The sequence below is a fragment of the Megascapheus bottae genome, chromosome 8 (genome assembly GCF_031878675.1).
Source record: "Megascapheus bottae isolate mThoBot1 chromosome 8, mThoBot2.hap1, whole genome shotgun sequence".
NCBI classification, from domain to species: Eukaryota; Metazoa; Chordata; class Mammalia; order Rodentia; family Geomyidae; genus Megascapheus; species Megascapheus bottae.
Genome location: NC_143516.1, coordinates 14,602,779 through 14,624,308, shown reverse-complemented (window position 1 = coordinate 14,624,308; position 21,530 = coordinate 14,602,779). Strand labels below are relative to the sequence as shown.

The following is a 21,530-nucleotide window of genomic DNA, read 5'->3' as shown; positions in this document are numbered from 1 at the left end:
AATTATTCTGAACATGTCAGTGGAAAACATGAAACCACTGACTGTGTAGGCATAGATGGAATATTTTTTTCATCTCTTTTTCTCTCTTTTAGAGTGGAAAACCACCCATCAATGACATGTTCACAGACCTCAAGGATGGAAGGAAGCTGCTGGATCTTCTAGAAGGCCTCACAGGAGCATCATTGGTGAGGGGCGTCATCTTTGAGGACGAGGCTAATGGTCACCCTTGTTACCTGAAGACTGCCTGTGGGGGTTTGTTGTGAAGGCTGAAATACAGCCTGGATGGAGCAGTATTTAGGCTTTCTTGAGGGTTTTGTTTTTAATTAAAGATAAAATTGCCTTCGGTGCTTATTGCCCCTGAGACTGTTCAGGTTTTACCTTTTTTTTTTTGTTGTTGTTGTTGTTTAAAGGAATCGATTTGTAAAAGCAGTGCTTAAGTTTTTTTTTTTTTTTTTTTTTTTTGCCAGTCCTGGGCTTGAGCTCAGGGCTTGAGCATTGTCCTTGGATTTTCTCAAGGCTAGAGCTCTATCACTTGAGCCTCAGCACCACTTCCGGCTTTTTTCTATGTATGTGGCACCGAGGAATCAAACCCAGGTCTTCGTGCATGCTAGGCAAGCACTTTAACCACTAGGCCAAACTCCCGGCCCATTAAGTTTTTTTTTTTTTTTTATTATAAAGGTGAGCGATAGAGGGTTTATAGCTATGTAAGTCAGGTAGAATGCATTTCATTTTGGACAATGTTACCCGTTCTTTGCTCTCTCTCTGTCTTTCCTTCCCATCCTACCCACAAGTTGTAGAGTTCATTTTCAACGTAGTATATAGTGAGTATTACTGCTGCATTTGTTTACTTCTTAACCCTCCATTTTTTTTTTTGGCCATCTACCCTTATTTTCCCAAAGACAGATAAATGAATGGGCAAAACAGAAAGAAAAGAAAACAGAAACAGCAACAAAGAAAGAAAGCACATCTTGTTTCTGTTTCTTGGGGTTCAATAGATATGATTGCATATGGTCAGAGACACATAGGCTTTGCGCCTTTGTGTTCCTCCCCTAAAAGTATCCTCCTTTGGTCTCACTGTGCCTGAATGCCTAGAGGCCTGTGGACTTTAAAATGTCCTTCTGTACTTTAGGTCTAGCGTTCACCTGTGAGAGGAAACACGGGCCGTTTGTCTCTCTGTGCTGGGCTTACCTCACTTAAGTGGGTTTGTTCTAGGTTGATGAGCGTTTTGAATGGTAGACAGAGGACAATAGTGGACAGCATTTTTAAAAGTGATTCTTTAAGAGTTGCTAAAATATGTGGCAGCTACTTTTCTTCAAGTTTCCAGGTATTATGTTTTCCACTTCATGAAATCCAGAGTCTGCGGGGTTGGTGGTGGTGGTGAAGGTGAAGGTGAAGGTGAAGGTGAAGGTGTGTCCGGGCCACACATATTTCCACTGGAGGCAGGATGAGGTCTGTGAAGACTGCTGTGCTTCTGGAAGCACAGGGTTCTGCTCTCTCCCGTTGCCTTCCAGGCACCTGCTGGTAGGGCTGGGCCAGCCAGTCAATGAGATTTCCTGGTCAGCGATCGGAAGCTGACTAAATCGCTGTGCTTCCAGGTGGAGACTTTTTTCTTTGATTGGTCTTTGGAAGTGCTGCTCAGAGCCTGCTTGGGAATCTGCTTGTTCTGTGTCCAGGAATAAAGGGATGCAGATTTCTTGATTCTTCACTATCCATCACTTTAGATTAAAAACCAGCTTTTGTCGTATAGCATTGCTTCAAACTTTTCTACCTGTTAGACCCATGTGGGCATGGCATTCTGGTGTGTGGTGTGCACACACACACGTATTCAGGGCCTTAAACTCTCACTCAGTTTACTTGCTTATAAGAGGTGTTCTACCACGTGAGCCGTGTCTCCATTTCAGCTTTTTATTAGTTAATTGCAGGAAAGAATCCCCCCACCTTTTCTCTTCAGTAACTTGGAACTGTGATCCTTGCATCGCAATCTCATGGTGCCCAGTTCACTGAAATAGTCTTTTAAAAATGGCAAACTCACACCGCATTCTAGATCTTAGGACATAATCACAGGACACAGCCATTCATGGTTTTCGAAGCTTTCCAGAGGACTCCAGTGTCTGCTGGCTTCAGGGAGTGAGTACGGAAACAGGAAACCTGTTGGGGCATTGGCATTCTGTGAGCACTGGCATCTAGGCTGGTGCTATGAGCTCTTTCAAGCACAGTGACCTATTTATTGTTCTGAGGGCATTTCTAGTATGTGTTTGTTGGGTGTGTGGTGGGATGATGGGCTTATTTGCTTTTGTGCTTTATTTTCCAGCCAAAAGAACGTGGCTCCACAAGAGTGCATGCCTTAAATAACGTGAACAGAGTGCTGCAGGTTCTGCATCAGAACAGTGTAAGCTCACAAAGTAACCTGGGGTCCCAGACACCGTCAGTGCTGCTAGGTGCACTGGCTGGCGTTCATTCTTGAAGGTGTCTTTCTTAGAAGTCAGAATTGTCTCTGAATGAACAGTCACATGTTTTTCTGCTGGCTTTATTGATACATTGTATAAATATACTATCTCTATTATTTTTATTTTTGTGCTAGTATTAGAGCTTGAAGTCAAGGCCTGGGCATTGTCCCTGAGCATTTTTGTTTTAAGACTAGTGCTCCACCACTTGAGAAATCTCTAGCTTTTCAGTGGTTAATTGGAGATAAGAGTCTTACCTTGTATGCCCAGGCTGGCTTCATACTGAGATACTCAGCTCTCAGCCCCCTGAGTAGCTAGGCTTGCAGGCATGAGCCACCACTGGTGCATAGCTAAATAATACACACATATACATATACACACACACACACACACACACACACACACACACACACATACACACACATACATATTTGGTCAGTCATACGGCTTGAACTCTGGGCCTGGGTGCTGTCTCTGAGCTCTTCAGCTCAAGGCTAGCATTCTACCACTTTTGCGCCTGAGCTGGCTTTAAACCGCGATCACCAAATCTCAGCCTCCGGAGTAGAAGTTACAGGTGTGAGCCACCACTCCCAGCAAATAATATATTTTTGATATTTATATTTACCCGATTCCCCTAAAATGAATCACATTTAGTGATGCAAATGTATCAAATCAAAAACTTGGATTTCTTGGAAGGAATTATCCTAAAGGTGATCTATTTATTTATTTTTTCCTTTTGATAGGTGGAATTAGTGAACATAGGAGGAACAGATATTGTGGACGGGAACCATAAGCTTACTTTGGGCTTGCTGTGGAGCATTATTTTGCATTGGCAGGTGGGAAAATCTCCAATCACTTTTTGGTAATGTGTTCTTCGTATATTCAGTTCCTCGGGGGCTGGCATAACACAGCCCCACAAAGGGATGAGCTTGACCCACAGAAACCCATTGTCTGCCAATGGTAGAGCCTAACAGCCCCTCACCCAGGTGTCAGCAGGGTTGCGGTTCCTCTGGGAGCTGCTGCTGGGAAGCATGTCCCTGCCTTCCCGCCAGCTGCTGCCGCCTTGTTGGACACTGAGGGATCTGATGGCTTGTGATGGCCTTTCCACATGGTGTTGTCCCTGGGAGCCTGTTGTAAGGACAGTATGTTTCACCTCCCTCAGTGACATGCGCAGAGGCATTGTGGTCAGATAAGGCTCCGTTCTGAGATCCTGGGGTTAAGTCTGTCCATGTGGATGGGGTGAACACAGCTCAGCTCAGAAGGATTTGAAGTGGAAAGGGCTGACACTGCTCTGGGGTAAAAGATCTCAGTGTTGTTCTTGGATTTGGCTTGTGTGTCTGTCTATGTTATTCTTATCACTACTTTCAAATAGTGTAGAATAACAAGACATACAAATTCTTGGATGTCATTATACTGGTATATATACTGCAATAATAATAATAATATAATATACTGCTATAAGGAGATTTTATTTTTATTTTATTTTGATTTTTGGTGGTCAGTCAAGAGTGCTTCCTTCCATTTCCATTTTTGTAGAAAGTGGAGCTTGAGCTTTCCTCACAGGAGAGGGTCCTCATCCAGGAAGAGTGTTCAGGTAGTGTGCCTTAGGCCTGTGGTACTTACTGGTGAAGGGTTACAGCACGGTGATGTCTCTTGACCAGGTGAAAGATGTCATGAAGGACATCATGTCAGACCTGCAGCAGACAAACAGTGAGAAAATCCTGCTGAGCTGGGTACGGCAGACAACCAGGCCCTACAGCCAAGTCAACGTCCTCAACTTCACCACCAGCTGGACCGATGGGCTCGCCTTCAACGCCCTTCTCCACCGACACAAGTGAGACCTTCCTCGGGGAGAGGGGTGGGTGGGATGCTCTTCCTCAGCTCCTCCTCCTCCTCCTCCTCCTCCTCCTCCTCCTCAAAGCCTCTTCCCATAACCTCTGCTCTCCTCTCTGCACTGTTCTGCCAGAACGTGAACGGAAGGCATGGAGAAGCAAACGACCGTCAACTATTTCTTTAGGATTTAAAGGCCACATCGCAATGTCCACAATTTCTCTTACATATCCATAAGTTAAAACTCTAAAAAAGTTCTCATAGTTCAGTCCCACTCATTCTTCAGCCCTAACCAGTAATGAGTACAAACGATTGTGCTAGCTTTTATTCCTATAGCAAAAGCAAAGCCCTGTATGTTCAGTTGTAGTCTCTACTGAAAGTAGACCCATGATCTTTTCATGAAACTTAGAAGCAGATCCTGATTTGTATATAAAAGACTAACAGACTAACAGTCTCAAAATACCCAGCTCACTCCTGAAATACTAAAAAGAAATCAAACTGTGAAGCTATAGTAAGACTATTCAGTACAATAAACAAGTACAGTAATATCATATAGACTGAACCATATGAAGTTGGCACTACTTAATTATTCTTTTGGTTTATTATGGTTTTTTGGTCTTCTTGGACAGAGTTGTTTTTTTTTTTTTATTTATAGATCCTATGCTGACCCCAGACTGTTGCTCTTCCTATTTCAGCTTCCTGACTGCTGGGATTACGGGTGTATACTACCATACCTAGTAAATCAGTATAGTATGGGTGAAATAGAATTTTGTCACAATCTGAAGGAATACCTGGAGGGTTGTTCGACCCAGTTTCATGAAGGAATAAAATCTAGTCATACTTTTGACTATTGTTGATGTTTATTTCTTTATTTAAACATTTTTTTTTTGCCAGTCCTTGGGCTTGAACTCAGGGCCTGGGCACTGTCCTTGGGTTTTCTCAAGTCTAGTGCTCTATCACTTGAGCCACAGTGCCACTTCTGGCTTTTTCTGTGTATGTGGTACTGAGGAATCAAACCCAGGGCTTCTCGCAAGCACTCTACTACCACTAGACCATGCTTCCAGCCATTTGATATTTAAAATAGTAGTTTCTGACTAGTTTCTGACTGAGTTAAAGAATAGCTCCATTATATAAGAAAATCTGATAAACAGTTGAGTTGATGATGCAGATTAACAGATGGTCTTAGATAATTGGTTATCGCCACATTAAAAAAGTGAAGTTGATCTTTTCTACCTTATACCCCCAAAATAAAGTCTTGGGTCTTATGTTCTAACAGAGGGAGGCTGACATTAATAGAGAACCAAAAACACAGCTTGTATACAGAGTCGGTCGCTAGCAGAAGGCCAAAGGGAAGGAGGAACCTTGCATATGGAAGACTGGTGACTTCAGTAGCCTGAGTGGTGGTGTGATGGGCCATTAAGTTAGGGAGGAAATGGTACAATAGGGAAGAATGGAGGCAAGTCCCAGAGGGTGGGTAAGTCTCAGATGCAAGGACACAGTGCAAGGAAAATGATCAATGGAAATTCAAAGCAATAATAGTAATATGTAAGGGGTAGGATTAAAAAAATTAAGATGGGAATGAAACTGTAGATAATAGTATTTTGGAGGGGAATAAGGGAAGGGTAAAAACCAGACTGTCCTTGAACTCGTGATCCTCCTGCCTCAGCTCCTGATTTGCGGAGATTACATGGCCAGCACACTGGCTTTTCAACTGGAGGTTTTATGGCCCATTCACATTGATTGGAGTAATTGATGCATTTATATTCATTTTACAACTTATTGTATGCTAATAGTGAGAATATTTCTCTTAGTCTTCCTGTACTTTTTTCTCCCCTTCTTTTGAATTGATTAATAGATTCTCCCTATCTTCTTTTTTATTTTATTGTTTGGGAAATACAGTCAGAAGTTTTACTGGCTACCCCAGAAATCTGAATCAGCATGTTTAATATAAGAATCTTAGAATGTAGTACCTTTTATTTTTATAGGTTTCAATTATTTTCAAGTAATATATTTTTGACACACCTATGGAATTTACAATATTTGATTTAAGAAGAACCTCACAAAATAATCCCGACTTGGAATGTATTAGCTGGTATCAATACTTACTTTAGTTCCATACCATTATTTCTTCATTGAATTTTGTTTGCTTGTTGATTTCAGACCAGATCTCTTCAGCTGGGACAGAGTTGTCCAGATGTCCCCAGTTGAGAGACTTGAACACGCTTTCAGCCAGGCCCAGATGTATTTGGGAATTGAAAAACTGTTAGATCCTGAAGGTATTGTTCAACCTTCCTTTGTGTGCTTGATTTTTGTGTTACTGTTTCAAATTCTTGAAAGGCAGTATAGCTTTTCTTTTTTAGCATGAATTATAGGAATTGACTCATTTTCCTTGTGACATGTAGGTATAAGCCATTCATTGCAAACAGGTTTTGAATTAGCCATCCGTAGGATCTTTTAGACAGAAGTTCAGTTATTTCATTGTATAATAATACCTATCAATTGAGGTTAGTGTTTTAGAACAATATATTTATTAGCAAGTAGTTTGGCATTTGGGATAAAATGCATGTACACATGACCTGTGTTGAAAGGTTGAGGACGACGTCGTTGATTAGTTATTTCTGGCTGAACTCAAGACTCCGTATTTGCTGGGCTGATGTTTTACCCTTTACCTGTACCTCCTGCTGCATTTGTTACTGGTTGTTTTTGAGATTTGGTCTCTCAGATTTTTTTGACTGGATTGACCTTGAACCTCTATCCTTGTATTCTCAACCTTTTGTGTTCACTAAGAAAACAGGTATGGGTCATTTGTGTAATATTATTTTAAGTGGTAATATTTCTATTCTATTTATGAGTTTTTTTCTTAGAATACTAGGGATCAAAGTCATACATGCTGGGCCAAGCTGTCATTGAGGAAATTTTCAGAGAAAGGTTTTTTTAAAAACGTATTTTTTATTGTAATTAACAGAAAGGTTACATTATATTTGCTTTTTTTTTTGAGAAGGGCTTTTTTTTTTTGAGATTATTTCTCACCATGTTGCTCAGGCTGCCCTCAAATAATAATCTGCCTCATCCTCTCAAGTGTTGGGAGTCTAAGTATATTCCACTGTTATAGACTTAGGTAATATTTATTTTTGTGTATGCTAGTCCTGAGGCTTAAACAAAGAACCCAGCACTGTCCCTGAGCTTTTATACTCTAGCTCTTGAGACACAGCTTCACTTCTGGGTTTTTGGTAGTTCACTGGAGATAACAGTCTTACGGAGTTTTTTGCCTGGGCTAGCCCTCAAACTGCAATTTATAGATCTCAGTCTCCTGAGTAGCTGGGAATATAGATGTGAACCACTGGATCTTGGTTAGCTTAGGTAAGCTTTTTAAGAAATGGATGCTGAATGAAGAAAAGGAACAGTCTTCTCTGCCTTTTCTCATAATTTATGAGGCAACATAACAATTGACTGTAGCATGGTATTACAAAGATGCATTAGGTATTGTTTATGGTTCCAAAAGAGAGGTATTTTATACTTACTATTGAAGTGTTCATGTATTTTGGACATTTGATTTAAGCTACTTCTTCCTTCCTTTCATTTTTAGATGTTGCTGTTCAGCTTCCTGACAAGAAATCTATAATTATGTATTTAACCTCGTTGTTTGAGGTGCTGCCTCAGCAAGTCAGCATAGATGCCATCCGTGAGGTCGAGACTCTCCCGAGGAAGTACAAGAAAGAATGTGAGGAAGGAGACATTCATATACAGGTACTGGCTCATTTATGTGACAGTGTTTCTTTTCTCATAGGAACCGGAGCATGCTGTTTTCATGGGGTGGGGGAGTATATCTTGATTTTTCCATGTAGTTAGCCTGTTATCACATGCATGTCAATAGAAAGTCATAACTAACTTTATTCAGAAGGAAATACATGATATCACACACTGCAGAATGGATTTGGGGTCTTGGGCTGTCAGCCATGCTTCTGCATGACCTGAATCAGGCCTGTACTCTTTCATGCTCTGGCTGCTTCTGACTTTGACATCATTGTCATGTGCTAAAGATGCTTTTGCTTGTGTCAGTCTTACTTTTTGTCTTTTTCCCCCCTCTTTTGGGCCATTAATAAATATTTTTCCCATTACAGTTTGATAATAAGATTTAACCAGTAGGGATGGGAGTTGGATGTGGGGATAGTAGGGGTGTTTTAAAGGAGTTTTGCTCTGATCAGAACAACAGTTGTGCACGGAAGCACACAAATGAAAACTCACCTGCTTAACGAGAGTCAGAAAACTTTATTCTATGAGCATTTAGGGAGAAAGAAAGGAAGAGAGGAAGGAAGGAAAAAGGGTACGAAGTAAGAGAGAGGAAAAGAAGAAAAAAAAGAAAGGGACAAAGAGAAAAAGAAAGGGAAAGAAAGAGGATAAACAGAGGAAGTAACCAACTTAGAGAGCCATTTTCTCAAAAAAAAATTTAGTAAAACCAAAGCACTATGTAGCCCAGCCTATATATGTGTCTATACACACGGGCAGTAAGCAAGGGGTTACAAACAAACTCACTGAAGTATAACAGACTTTATGGAGTGTTCAAATATTATCATTCTTTAAAAAGACTAAGTCAAAGCTGAACAAAATAAATACCAGGAAATGGATACTTGCAAGAGGTGAGGGTGGGACCAAAGATAGAAAAATGAAGGTGGGGAGGGGAGAACGCAGGCAAAATTGTCTATAGCACAGAATTGAGAAATATAAGGGAAGGGGTGAGTAAAGGGGGGGCCCTGTTATTGAAGGGATGACATTGATCAAGGTGCATTGTGCCCACGAACTGCTTTGTGAAATGACAATAAAATCAATACATAAAACCTCAACTTAAGTAGCGGAAGAGGTGTGTCAGGAGGGATGGGTGAGAATATTGAAGGGGATGACATTGATCAAGATATACTGTGTTCATAAACCGCTTTGTAGAATGGCAACTCCTCTGTACAACTCCTTAAGGATAAGGAATATTAAAAATAAAGATGCAATGGCAAAATTCATGTTTAATTCAGTGAGACCATTTGAAGCAGGGGTCACGGCAGAGTTCTTGTCTCTCTGTCATTCTGTAAATGGCACCCATTATCCAAGATCTGTAACACATGCGCTCATCTGGGTGCTTTACAGATCACAATCCTTGGTGACAGCACAGCGTTCCTAACTTGGCAGAGAATCATGTGTTTTTGTTCAGCGATTTCATTTGTGTCACTTCTCTCTCCAGCTCTATCAGCATCTGTGGGGATGCAGAGTTGATGCTTGCTTTTGTATTTCTTGCTGTCTGAGTGCACTGAATAAATACTCCCTGATTCCTTCACTGAATCCCTTGCCCTGAAAACATGAGGCAGGGGTGCCTGCCACGTATTCCTTCTTGCTCTCCATCTTGGTGATGGTTGGTTTTGTTTTCCTAGAGCTCGGCATTGGGGGAAGAGCACTCCAGTCTCGGAGCCGAGACCCCCAGCACTATCACCGAGGCAGATATAGATCTGGACAGCTACCAGATAGCCCTGGAGGATGTGCTCACCTGGCTGCTCTCAGCGGAGGACACCTTCCAGGAGCAGGATGACATTTCCGAAGATGTAGAAGAGGTCAAAGACCAGTTTGCCACCCACGAAGTAAATATCTGTAGTGGATAAGCAGGATCTGTAAGCTGATCCATCAGCTGTGGGCCCTTTGCCTTTAGCAGGGGCTTCCACGCTCATGTTTTCTCTTTTTCCTTTTGTGAATTCTACCCACAAAAAGGTCATGGAGTATTTTAGGAGTTGTGATGTTCAAAGAGGGCTTTGTTAGGAAACTGGTGTGGGTGATTCAGTGCATCACAATCAGATTTCAGATTTGAATCCTCGGGCAACTTGGGTATTTTATAGAACCACGGACAGAAATCAGTGCTCAGTTCTGTGCATTTCTCAAGTGTGTTACTATAGTGAGGAAGCAAAATAATAATCAAAAGAGCAAATCTTCTTTTGATCTTGAGTGTTTTCCAGGAAGTGATTACTTTCATTTTTTAGACATCATTAAGCAAATGTCATACCAAGGGTTCCCATATAATTTTATGTAGTGAGTGCTGCTTGTGATTTGATGTTGTGCTGCTTTGCAGAATAGTGATTTTGGGTATGTGGAGAATAGCTAAGCAGTTTTTAGGTGGTGGTGGAGGTACTGGGGATTGAACTCAGGGCTTTGAGCTTATTAGGCAGGTACTCTCTCACTTCAGACACACTGCCAGATACTTGTTTCATTGGCTGTTGTCAATGTGGGGTCTTGCTAGACTGGGATATGATCCTCCTATTTTTGCTTTATCATTCTTTTCTTTTTCTTCTGAGTATGATAGATGCATGTCACCATGCCCAGCCATTGGCTGACATAGAGTCTCCTTAATGTTTCTTTCTTTTTTTTTTTGCCAGTCTTGGGCTTAAGCTCAGGGCCTGAGCATTGTCCTTGGATTTTTCTCAAGGCTAGAGCTCTACCACTTGAGCCTCAGCACCACTTCCGGCTTTTTCTAAGTATGTGGTACCAAGGAATCGAACCCTGGTCTTCGTGCAAGCACTCTATCACTAGGCCAAACTCCCGGCCCTCCTTATTGTTGATTTGCTGGACTGGTCTTGAGCCAGAATCCCAGATCATCCCTCAAGTAGCTGGAATTCTAGGCTTGAGCTGTGGTGCCTGGTTTGGTTAAGTTTTTCTGTGTATAGGAAAGCTCTTGATTGATCTCACATACTACTTTGGATCCAAAAGAATAGGGATAGCCTATAAGCAGTTCTACTGATGAGAGTGTGGTATGTTCTTTATTATATTCATTCCTAATTTCATATTCATGATCCCTTAGCAGCATCACCAGCACTTTTCAGAAACAAATATTTTGCATTTTAAAAAGCAAGTGTTATAGTTAGATGTAGGCAAATTTATGGAGAACAATATAGTGAGGATGGGGGAAAAGGACAGTGTATATAATCAAGTATTTTTTCTACTTATTAAAATGCTGTCTGTAATGGAAAAAAAAAAGCAAGTGTTATAGTCTTATTCTGCTTGATCTATTTTTCCATTGACTTAGTCTAGGTGCTTACTTCTTATTTGCAGGCTTGGAAATGTTGCACGCTTCGAGGCATTGATACTTTGATTATGCACTAGTAATCTCTTAAGGTTAGCTGTTGATTCACCAGTCAGTATGATGTCTTTTGTTGTTGCTGTTGTTTTGTTTTTTTTTTTAAATTGATTGGTAGCAGTCACCTAGGAGGCGATTTCATCATTACCTCTGCACACTTGTTAGGCTTTTATGATGGAGCTGACTGCACACCAGAGCAGCGTTGGCAGTGTCCTGCAGGCTGGCAACCAGTTGATCACACAAGGCACTCTGTCAGAGGAAGAGGAGTTTGAGATTCAGGAGCAGATGACTCTGCTGAACGCTCGGTGGGAGGCACTCAGGGTGGAGAGCATGGAGCGGCAGTCACGGTGAGTGGCAGACACTTCTTCCCCAGAGTGCCTTGTAGGGTGAAGGTCAAGTGCCAGTGAGCCTGACTTTGAAAAGCCAGATGGGGGTAGAACTAGTTTGGTGAGGGGCTAGAAGTTTGGCCTAGTGGTTAAAGTGCTTGCCTAGCATGCATGAAGACCCGGGTTCGATTCCTCGGTACCACATACATAGAAAAAAGCTGGAAGTGGTGCTGAGGCTCAAGTGGTAGAGCTCTAGCCTTGAGAAAGTCCAAGGACAGGGCTCAGGCCCTGAGCTCAAGCCCAGGACTGGCAAAAAAAAAGAAAAAAGAACTAGTTTGGTGACATTCTCTGTTCTGTGTGTCACATTGCTGGAATTTTGACACATTCTTCATTTCTTCTTTGATATGTTCGCCACGCTTGAAAGGTCAGAGTTGCAAAACGGAAGTGGGAGAGGCATTTCACACGGACAGGAAGCCGTGCAACCTGGCACTCGGATTAACCTTGGCAAAGCTAACTGGGCATGAGGACAGGATCATGTAACATGGACCCGTTATCCAGTGTTTTCCTGTGGTCCATTTTATCTCATGTGTTGTCTGTAATGCATTCCATTACCATTTCCACTTATTTAATAAGCAGGAATTTCTGATTAAATAAACAATGCATCGGATATGAATGCAGGCTTCGTTATATTCTGTGATTGCCTTGTATGGACATAAAAGATTTAGTTTTCCTGGGCTCTATATTTAAAGACTGCAGGCTATTTAAATAGCAGGGCTGTGTTCCCTTCATCTGTCTCTCTGATACCAGAGTAAGGGAACCTCCGGTGGGAATAATGCTCTGTCCCTTGCTTGCTTTGCCTGCCAGGCTGCACGATGTGTTGATGGATCTGCAAAAGAAACAGCTGCAGCAGCTCTCGGCCTGGTTAACGCTCACTGAAGATCGCATCCAGAAGATGGAAACCGCTCCCCTCGAGGATGACTTACCATCCCTGCAAAAGCTGCTTGAAGAGCACAAAGTAACTCTACCTCCTGTTCTTCCTATCTTCTCTGATGTGAAAAAGCATCCTCAGGGCCCACAGCTTCTATCAGTGTGGCATTGTCCTAGCATGGAGTTCATGTGGGAATTTCACTTTTCTGAGCTGGGGATAACAGCACAGGCAGAGAAAACCACATGATGCAGGCATGCACGATTTTCTTGTGAACATGAGTAGATTTGACTTTCCAATAGTTAAGAAAAAAGCCTAGGTGTTGGCACCAATGCCAGGTATAGATTGAGAAGATAATCCTGAGATGAACCTTTCCCAATTTTTTTTTCTTTCTTTCTTTTTTTTTTTTTTTTGCCAGTCCTGGGCTTGAGCACAGGGCCTGAGCACTGTCCTTGGACTTTCTCAAGGTTAGAGCTCTACCACTTGAGCCTCACCATTTCTGGCTTTTTTCTATGTATGTGGTACCAAGGAATTGAACCCAGGTCTTCGTGCATGCTAGGCAAGCACTCAACCACTAGGCCAAACTCCCGGCCCTATTCCAAATTTTTTAACAAATCATTTGTTTCCTTCTCTGAAGGAGCAGAAGGGTATCAGGCTTTGGGTGAAGAACTGGGATTTAAAGGATAATAAAATTTGATCACAAAAATTTCATAGACATCCTTTTCATAGTTATGATAAGCAAAAGCAAAGTAAAATGACTTCTCTAGATTTAAGAGTGTATTGATCAACGAAAGATGTAGATAATGGGTTAATAAATTGTTGGGGCTACATTAAACACTATTCAATAGGCCTTTCATACCGCTGTTGATAGTGCTTAAACAAATTGCCTCTCCATGGGTGTCTGATGGTTGTATTTCCCTACCAAGTGGGAAGGAAAGGCCTCCATATGTTTTTAATTGCTTTCTTGAGTAGCTAATTAGAATAGCTTCTGCATAGCTGATAGACTTCTACTTGTCTCTTTTATTATACTGGGCCAACTACATCTCCAGCTCTATTTGAAGAAGTTTTTTTACTTACTAATTCTCTATTTTTTTTGTGTGTGAGGGGGTTCTTAATTCCTAGACCCCAGCTCTTTTATGAATTTGGGGAGAGGGGAGAATATAAATGTTGACAACCTATTTGTGATTTGCCAACAGCTTTGCATTTTCATACTGCTTGGGCTCATACCGAGATGTAAAGATGTGTAAGAGGCTTGTTCCATTACTAGAACACTTAGGGTAATGATTGGAAATTTAAATATGATGCCTCATTAGGTGCCCTTAATGACTGTTGACAATGGAGTGGATTTTAAATAGGTAAATGAGCAAGAGTAGAAATAACACTTTTAACTGATTTTTTTCCCCCTCTTTAGAGTTTGCAAAATGATCTTGAGGCTGAACAGGTAAAGGTGAATTCCTTGACTCATATGGTGGTCATAGTTGATGAAAACAGTGGTGAGAGTGCTACGGCTGTTCTCGAGGACCAGCTGCAGGTATGAATCTGTGCTCTTAGGGCCCCCAGGGGTACCAGGCTTTGTGATCTGTCTCCCTGCTTACCCAAAAGGGCAGAAGGAAAAACCACTGTGCTAGTCAGCTTTTCATGATTGTAACAAAATCCCAGAGGCAGGCTACTTCATAAGGAAGAGAGGCTAGCTGAGTTTTGGAGGCATTATTGAGCTTAGCATGGCATAGGCTCTGGGTGAGGTTCCCCCTTGGCTGCATTCCATCCTGGCAGGAGCATGCATACGCCCATCTGTGTAGCTGTCTGTCTTTCTCTCTACAAAGCCCCAATGCACATGTGTTGATACGATTAAGTCATCAGTCAAGGTGGCACCACTCTTTATGACTTAATCGTATCGATACATGTGCAGATGGCCTGCCCCTATATACCATAATCATATTAAGTTTCCACCTTTCTGATGATGTGGAGGACAAACCATAACACCTGCCTTTGGCTGTATTTCCCATGGTGCAGCATGTGGGTCGCTCTTCTTAATTCAGCTCTTGGGATGAAGGGACCGGGCTGTCTGGACAGCTTCCCATGGGTGCTATTAATTGCAGGTGGTAGCACAGGAAGTGAATGTTCTTGGCCCATAGCATCTTAAGAATAGTTTGTGAAAATGTAGATTCCAGGTTGGACAGTGAATGTACATTGTGAAAAAATGTAGGTGCTTATTAGAATTTGGTAATTTTAGCCATATAGGATTTGGTAACATGTTTGGTAGATTCACTCATAGATTCCAGCATTTTTGGGAGGCCTAATAAATTGCTTTTATCTTCTTCCTCTTGTTCTTCTCCTCCTTCTTTTCCTCTTCCTCATCCTCCTTCTTCCACAAAGCAATGATATTTCTAGGTTTCCTTTTTTTTTGTTGTTGTTACCTTTTAAATGTGGTCTCACATTTTTGCCCAGGCAAATCTGGACCCTGAGTCTCCTATTCATGGAATGACAATAGCACCCTGTGCCCAGCTGATTTGTTGAGATAGGGTCTCATTAATTTTTGCCATGGTTGGCTCTGGGACTTCATTGCAATAATATTTACATGTGAGAATAATATGAGATGTAGCTGTTTATATCTTGAATATTTGGTAGTAAAGAAACAAGTTGAACTATTAGGCGATCTCCTAAGATATCAGTAGATGTTATGCCGAGATGTGGCCAGTCTTTCCTTCTGGCTTTGTGTTCTCACCCCTATATGTTCTGAAAGGCTTATGCCATTGTCAAGTATCAAAACAGTTCAATGTGAATTAAATAACTCATGTTCACAAGTTTGATCATTTATAAAATCACAATATAGTTTTTATTTTGGGAAAATCATGAATTTTAAAAGTTAGATTTCTTGTTCAGTGTTCCTTACACATGAAAGATTTGATTTGTTCCTGTGCAATGTTCTCTGGGTCATCCTGCAATGTAAACAGAGCAAATCATCATGCATTTTGTTGTTTTATAGTAGTAAAACTTATTCTCTCATTTAAGACCAAGTTTTTGTAAGGTTATACATTTTTTCCTACTTAGGTTACTATGAATGAAAGCTTTTGTGTGTGTGTGTGTGTGTGTGTGTGTGTGTGTGTGTGTGTCATGTATTGCTTTTTTGTTTTACTTTATTTTGCTGTACTGGGGTTTGAACCAGGGCACTCCATCATTCCCTTTGCCAGTCCCTTTTTGCATGGGTTGTTTTCATGATAGTATCTTGCTTTATGCTTGGCCAGCCTGGGTGACTGTCTTCCACTAGTGCTTCCGTCATGGGGTGACATGGGTGGGTGCTGTTGCACCCAGAGCTTGTGCTTCCATATAGCTTGGAGTGACTGAGGCATGCCATGACACCTAGCCGTGGACTGGTATAGTATTGTGCCAACTATGAGGAGGCCAACCTACAGAGAGGCTCTGCTGATTGCTGATTCCCAAGGATCTGAGTTTATAGGCTTGGATAGCCACAGCAGACTACTTGCTCTAACATAGTTGTAACCAGAAGAATTCGAAGTACAAAAAAATTAGAAACTTTTGTTATAGTTCACAAGGGAGTATAAAAGTGTATCACTCTCATATAAGAATGGAAAAATGGGGGCGTGCAAGATGGAGCTCATCCCTTCTGATAGGCACAAGTTCTAGTTGTATTGCTTGGTAGCTCAGTAAAGTGACACGATTCAATGATTTGATTCTATGGAAATTAGGGTTTCTTCATATGATTATTTATTAAATTAGCCTGTATTATTGTGAGTCAACTTTTATAAAACTTGTGTATACACTGGTTCTTGTAAGTAAAGAAGAATGGCATCATGAGCTACTCCCTCTTTGGGCCATGCTGACAAAGGCTGGTTTCTTCCATCCCTAGAAACTTGGTGAGCGCTGGACAGCTGTGTGTCGTTGGACTGAAGAACGCTGGAATAGGCTCCAAGAAATCAATATATTGTGGCAGGAATTATTGGAAGAACAGGTATGAAACACTGTTATCCACCAGGGAAAAAAAAATAGAATGAAAAATAACTCACGGGGCCTGAAGTTTGGCCTAGTGGTAGAGTGCTTGCCTCACATGCATGAAGAGCTGAGTTCAATTCTTCGATATTACATACGTAGAAAAAAGCCAGAAGTGGTGCTGTGGCTCAAATGGTAGAGCTCTTACCTTGAGAAAACCCAAGAACAGTGCTCAGCTCCTGAGTTCAACCCCAGGAATGGAAAACAATTAACTCGGTTCTTAGGATAACATTAGAATGAAGTTGTCTTCTTTTCCTTGAAAGGAAAATGTGTAAGTAGTTATTATTACTATTATTATTAATTGTGTATGCACAATTAATTGTGTGTGCGTGCTAATATTGGGGCTTGAAGTAGGACTTATAAGCTCTTTCACTCAAGGCTGGTATTCTAACACTTGAGCTGCAGCTCCATTTCCAGTGTTCTGGTGATTAATTGGAGATAAGTCTCATGGACTTTGTTTCCTGGCTTGGATTCGAACCAAGATCCTCAGATCTCAATCTTCTGTGTAGCTAGGATTACAGCGATGAGCCACTGTGCCTGGCTATTTATTATTTTAAAAATCATATTTCTATTTATTTTGCAACCAGTTGTACTGCTTCTTCATAAAGATCACATCATATTGCTCCTTGGTAGTAATACTTAATTTGATCTGTGTTCATTCTTCAGAGTGTTAGTGCATGGACATGCTATGATCTATAAAGTGATTATAATTGGATTTATGTTGGGCAGGGTATTTGAATCCATATCAATAAGACTCCCAGCCTATGATTTGTGCTCAATAAATAATGAATAAGCAAATCCATTGCCTACATTTTAAACCTTAAAGTACAGGAATTCTTTTTCACTTTTCACTAGGGTAAATACTGAAATGAATGAGCAACTATTTTTTTGGCCTTGCCTTTCATTAAACACAGTCGGTATACTTTTTTCAGAAGCGATCAGCACAGGAAATGAAATAAAAAAGCAGAGCTGCTAGTTTTTCAGTTGGAGTGGGTGACCCTCGGCCCACACTCCACCCTGGCAGAAAAGAAGCCATGGAAACAGAATGCAAGGAAGCAAAAGCTTTCTCCCCAAAGGCCAGACAGTCATGGTCTCAAAAATCAGCAGATTTCTATCTCTGCCTCTCAGTATCACTTTGATTCTTTTAACAACATTTCAGTTCCATCCATTAAAAGCAGCTATATTCTCTTGTTGAGGTAGAGAAACCACTGCTAGGATGTTTTGTGGCTTACTAAACACAGTGGTAGATGATATATCTTCCAAGTTAGGTCGGAAAGTTTGTCCAAATTAATTTATTTGGACAGTCACTATAGTCACTATTAGTCACCTCCTCCATCTTCTTCTTTTCTTAAAATGCATAAGGGATTGACTTGCTTTCTGAAATATTTCTGTTGTACGTTACCAATCTTTACATCTACTTGGAACTCTTTAGTCAGATCAGAGAGTCATATAGAACAGTTAAGAGTTCAGTCTCCCTTGACCATGGGAGACATTGTTTGCCAGAGAAAGACAGAATAATTTTATAATTAAAAATATTATAAAACTAGGGCCAGGAGTTTGGCCTAGTGGTAGAGTGCTTGCCTAGCATGCACAAAGACCTGGGTTCAATTTCTTGGTACCACATACATAGAAAAAGCCAGAAGTGGTGTTGTGGCTCAAGTGGCAGAGTGCTAGCTTTGAGGAAAAAGACCAACGACAGTGATTAGGCCCTGAGTTTAAGCCCTAGGACTTGCAAAAAAATTTTTATAAAACTAGACTAGCTAATATCTTGGCCACTTATGTCACTTGAAGTTTTAAGTTAACCTCACTTTCTACTAGCATAGGGCATTGTCATTTTATCTGGGTCCATGCATGTGTGTGCATGTATGTATGTTTGCGTATCCACATGTATACTGTCTGCACCTTTTATTTGATGATTAGGTACGTGCCTATCCAATTTGTCTGATATAAGACTGAGAAGTACATATGTATTTGTCTTCTTCATTTTCTGTCTCTCTGTCTCCCTCTCCTCCCCCTCCCTCTCTCTTGGTATAAATGTAGAGGTGAGAAAAAGTCAAGCAAATTTAATGAGATAGTTGAGAAAGAATGATTCCAGTTGCCAGTACTTAACCAAGATTCTTCCCTCCCCTAGCTATGTATAAAGGGCTTTCTGGAGAACATGCTACATTTTGGGAAGGATTACCCCAATTTTGCTTTCCATCTCCCTTCAAAGTTATCTCTATGTTATTGAATGTCTTCTCCATAAAGAACATGCAGTTTTGACCAATGAGTTTTAAATACTGTTATTAATGGCTTTAGACCATGGTAAGCCTTCTCCTTTCAGCATGCGATTTAGAACTTTGACTACTAGTGTTGCTTTCTGCACAGTGCCATGGACAGACCTTGGGTTAGGGATGATCCAGCTTGGCTACCATGAGTGAGGGAATCTCCAACATTCAACCTGACATCTCTTTCCTAGTGTCTTAAAAGAGTCGCTGGAACAATTCGATCTCTGAGGTTCCCTCTACTTTTACATTTATGATAGAATTCTTTTGGAGAGCCTTGGATAATGGACTTAGCATTTTCCATCCAGCTCCCTTCCTGAGGTTTAAGCTTCCGCATCAGTCCATCTTCTCTGGTTCTAATAGAAATACCCACAGCTAGGTAATGTGGGATGGAATGAAGCTTATGTACCCTACAGTTTGGGAGGCTGAAATTCCACACAGCATGGCCCGAGCTGGCTCTGTCTTATCGTGACTGTTGGCATTGATGAATGAAATGCCCACAAGATAGAGCGATCACATGAGGAAGCCAGGAAGTTAGGTAACAGGGGGAGGTCAGCCTGGCTCTTTTACTTCCATTGTCTCTGAGGACACAGTGAAGCTCATTAATTCCTCCTGCAAGCAGCATCCACCTTGACCTCTATGACACTCTATTGCTTCTGCATTATCATTCTTTTCACTTTTTCTTGGTGTGTTTATGTTTTCTTTCTTTATAGGCACATATCTTTAAGTAGTTATACAACATTTCAATTCAACACTTTTTTGTGTGTGTGTGTATATGGATGCATGTGACTCTATACATGATTTTATACATGTTTATAATTCAGACCTAACTAATCACCATTATGAGAGCCAAAACTTAAGCTTGGGGGAGAAACTCCATAGCAGCCATCTTTGTATGGGGGGTAATAGCAAATTGATCTTTTTTTTTTTTTTTTTTTTTTTTGGTTGGTCTGTCAGTGCCTGGTCACTGTCCCTGAGCTCTTCAGCTCAAGGTTACCGCCTTACCCTTTGAGCCATAGAGCCACTTCTGGTTTTCCTTGGTTAATTGGAGATAAGAGTCTCATGAACTTTAATGCCCGGGCTCGCTTTGAACCATGATCCTCGGATCTCAGCCTCCTGAGTAGCTAGGATTATAGGCGTGAGCCACCGCACCCAGGTTGGCAGATTGATCTTCAAGGATAATTTAAAAAACAAAAACAAAAACATTTTCTTCTGAGTAGTTTGTAACCTCCTGTTTAGGTGTTTGAAGTGTTTTTTCTTATCCCTGAGCAAAACCTCAGATATGAGACTTGGGTACTTGACTTACATTTTGTATGAATTGGATCTATTTTCCTCGTTTGTCATCACTTATAGTGCTTGTTAAAAGCGTGGCTCATCGAAAAAGAAGAAGCTTTGAATAAAATCCAGACAAGCAACTTCAAAGACCAAAAGGAACTCAGTGTCAGTGTTCGGCGTCTGGCTGTAAGTGTTGCCCTGGTCAGCGTGTGTGTTGTAAGCCTGGGATGTCTTAGTTCTTTGGGTCGAAGGGTAGTACAATTTTGTGACAACAGATTATGGCTATTTTACCCAGTGCTAAACAGCTGCCACACAGCGATTGCTAAACTAGGAGTCTTCTGTTTTAGTTCAGGGGACTGCAGAACCTGCAAACTTTTCCAGGCAATGTGTGTGTTGACATTTCCTGACTGGGGAAAAGGAAGATAGGAGCTTATGGAATGAAAGAAAGAGAGTCATCTAATAAATATCTGAAATATTAGATTTTGAAAGAAGACATGGAAATGAAGCGCCAGACATTGGATCAGCTGAGTGAGATTGGACAGGATGTGGGACAATTACTTGCGAATCCCATGGCATCTACAAAGATGAACAGTGACTCAGAAGAACTGACTCAGAGATGGGATTCTTTGGTTCAGAGGCTAGAAGATTCCTCCAACCAGGTACCTTTCTGAGACTATATATTGTTTCATAAAGTGGAAATTTCCATATTCAGGTTAGCATCAGTTCTTATGAAAGAAAAGATTGGGGGACCAGGAGTTTGGCTTAGTGGTAAAGTGCTTGCCTATCAAGCCTGAAGCCCCGGGTTTGAGTCCTCAGTACCCCATACAAGCTGGAAATGGTGCTGTGTCTCAAGTGGTAGAGCTCTCGCCTTGCAAAAGCTCAAGAACAGTGCTCAGACTCTCAGCTCAAGCCCCAGGACTGGCAAAAAAGAAAAAAAGAGAAAAGATTGGTAGATAATGTAATATATTATTAGTTCTTTATATCTGATACGATAAAAGATTGGCATTGTGGAGACATCCTTCAATTTTTCTGAAGATTTTACTATATCTTCTAAAGGCTTTATTCATAGTGGTAATCTAGTCTGTAGTAACTGGTGACATTTAGGCCGGGATAAACAAATGCTTTTAACAATTCAGATCTTAAGTAAGCACATAGTTCTTAGAACGTTTTACTGTATTGATGGAGTATGGTGGCTCTTGCCTATAATATGAACTCCTCTGAGAAGATGACTGGAAGATCCTTGTGCCTAGGCAAAAAGTTTGGGAGATCTCCATTTCAGTTAAAGCTGTGTGTGGTGGGCTGTACTTGTTATTCTTCATGCACTGGCAGCATAAAAGGGAGGCAGTAGTCTAGGCT

At 41.1% G+C, this 21,530-nt stretch overlaps 1 protein-coding gene across 1 annotated transcript in view; it reads left to right on the top strand.

Moving 5' to 3' along the window:
* Nucleotides 1-21,530, top strand: part of Utrn (utrophin) — a 402,939-nt gene that overhangs the window by 91,310 nt on the left and 290,099 nt on the right. Inside the window, exons 3-15 of the mRNA XM_090338004.1 lie at nt 93-185; nt 2,312-2,389; nt 3,188-3,280; nt 4,106-4,278; nt 6,435-6,550; nt 7,861-8,021; nt 9,689-9,892; nt 11,542-11,723; nt 12,567-12,717; nt 14,039-14,158; nt 16,496-16,597; nt 20,253-20,360; nt 20,654-20,833. Of these exons, the coding sequence (XP_090194130.1) occupies nt 93-185; nt 2,312-2,389; nt 3,188-3,280; nt 4,106-4,278; nt 6,435-6,550; nt 7,861-8,021; nt 9,689-9,892; nt 11,542-11,723; nt 12,567-12,717; nt 14,039-14,158; nt 16,496-16,597; nt 20,253-20,360; nt 20,654-20,833 (1,761 nt within the window). The remainder of the gene's footprint in view (nt 1-92; nt 186-2,311; nt 2,390-3,187; nt 3,281-4,105; nt 4,279-6,434; nt 6,551-7,860; nt 8,022-9,688; nt 9,893-11,541; nt 11,724-12,566; nt 12,718-14,038; nt 14,159-16,495; nt 16,598-20,252; nt 20,361-20,653; nt 20,834-21,530) is intronic.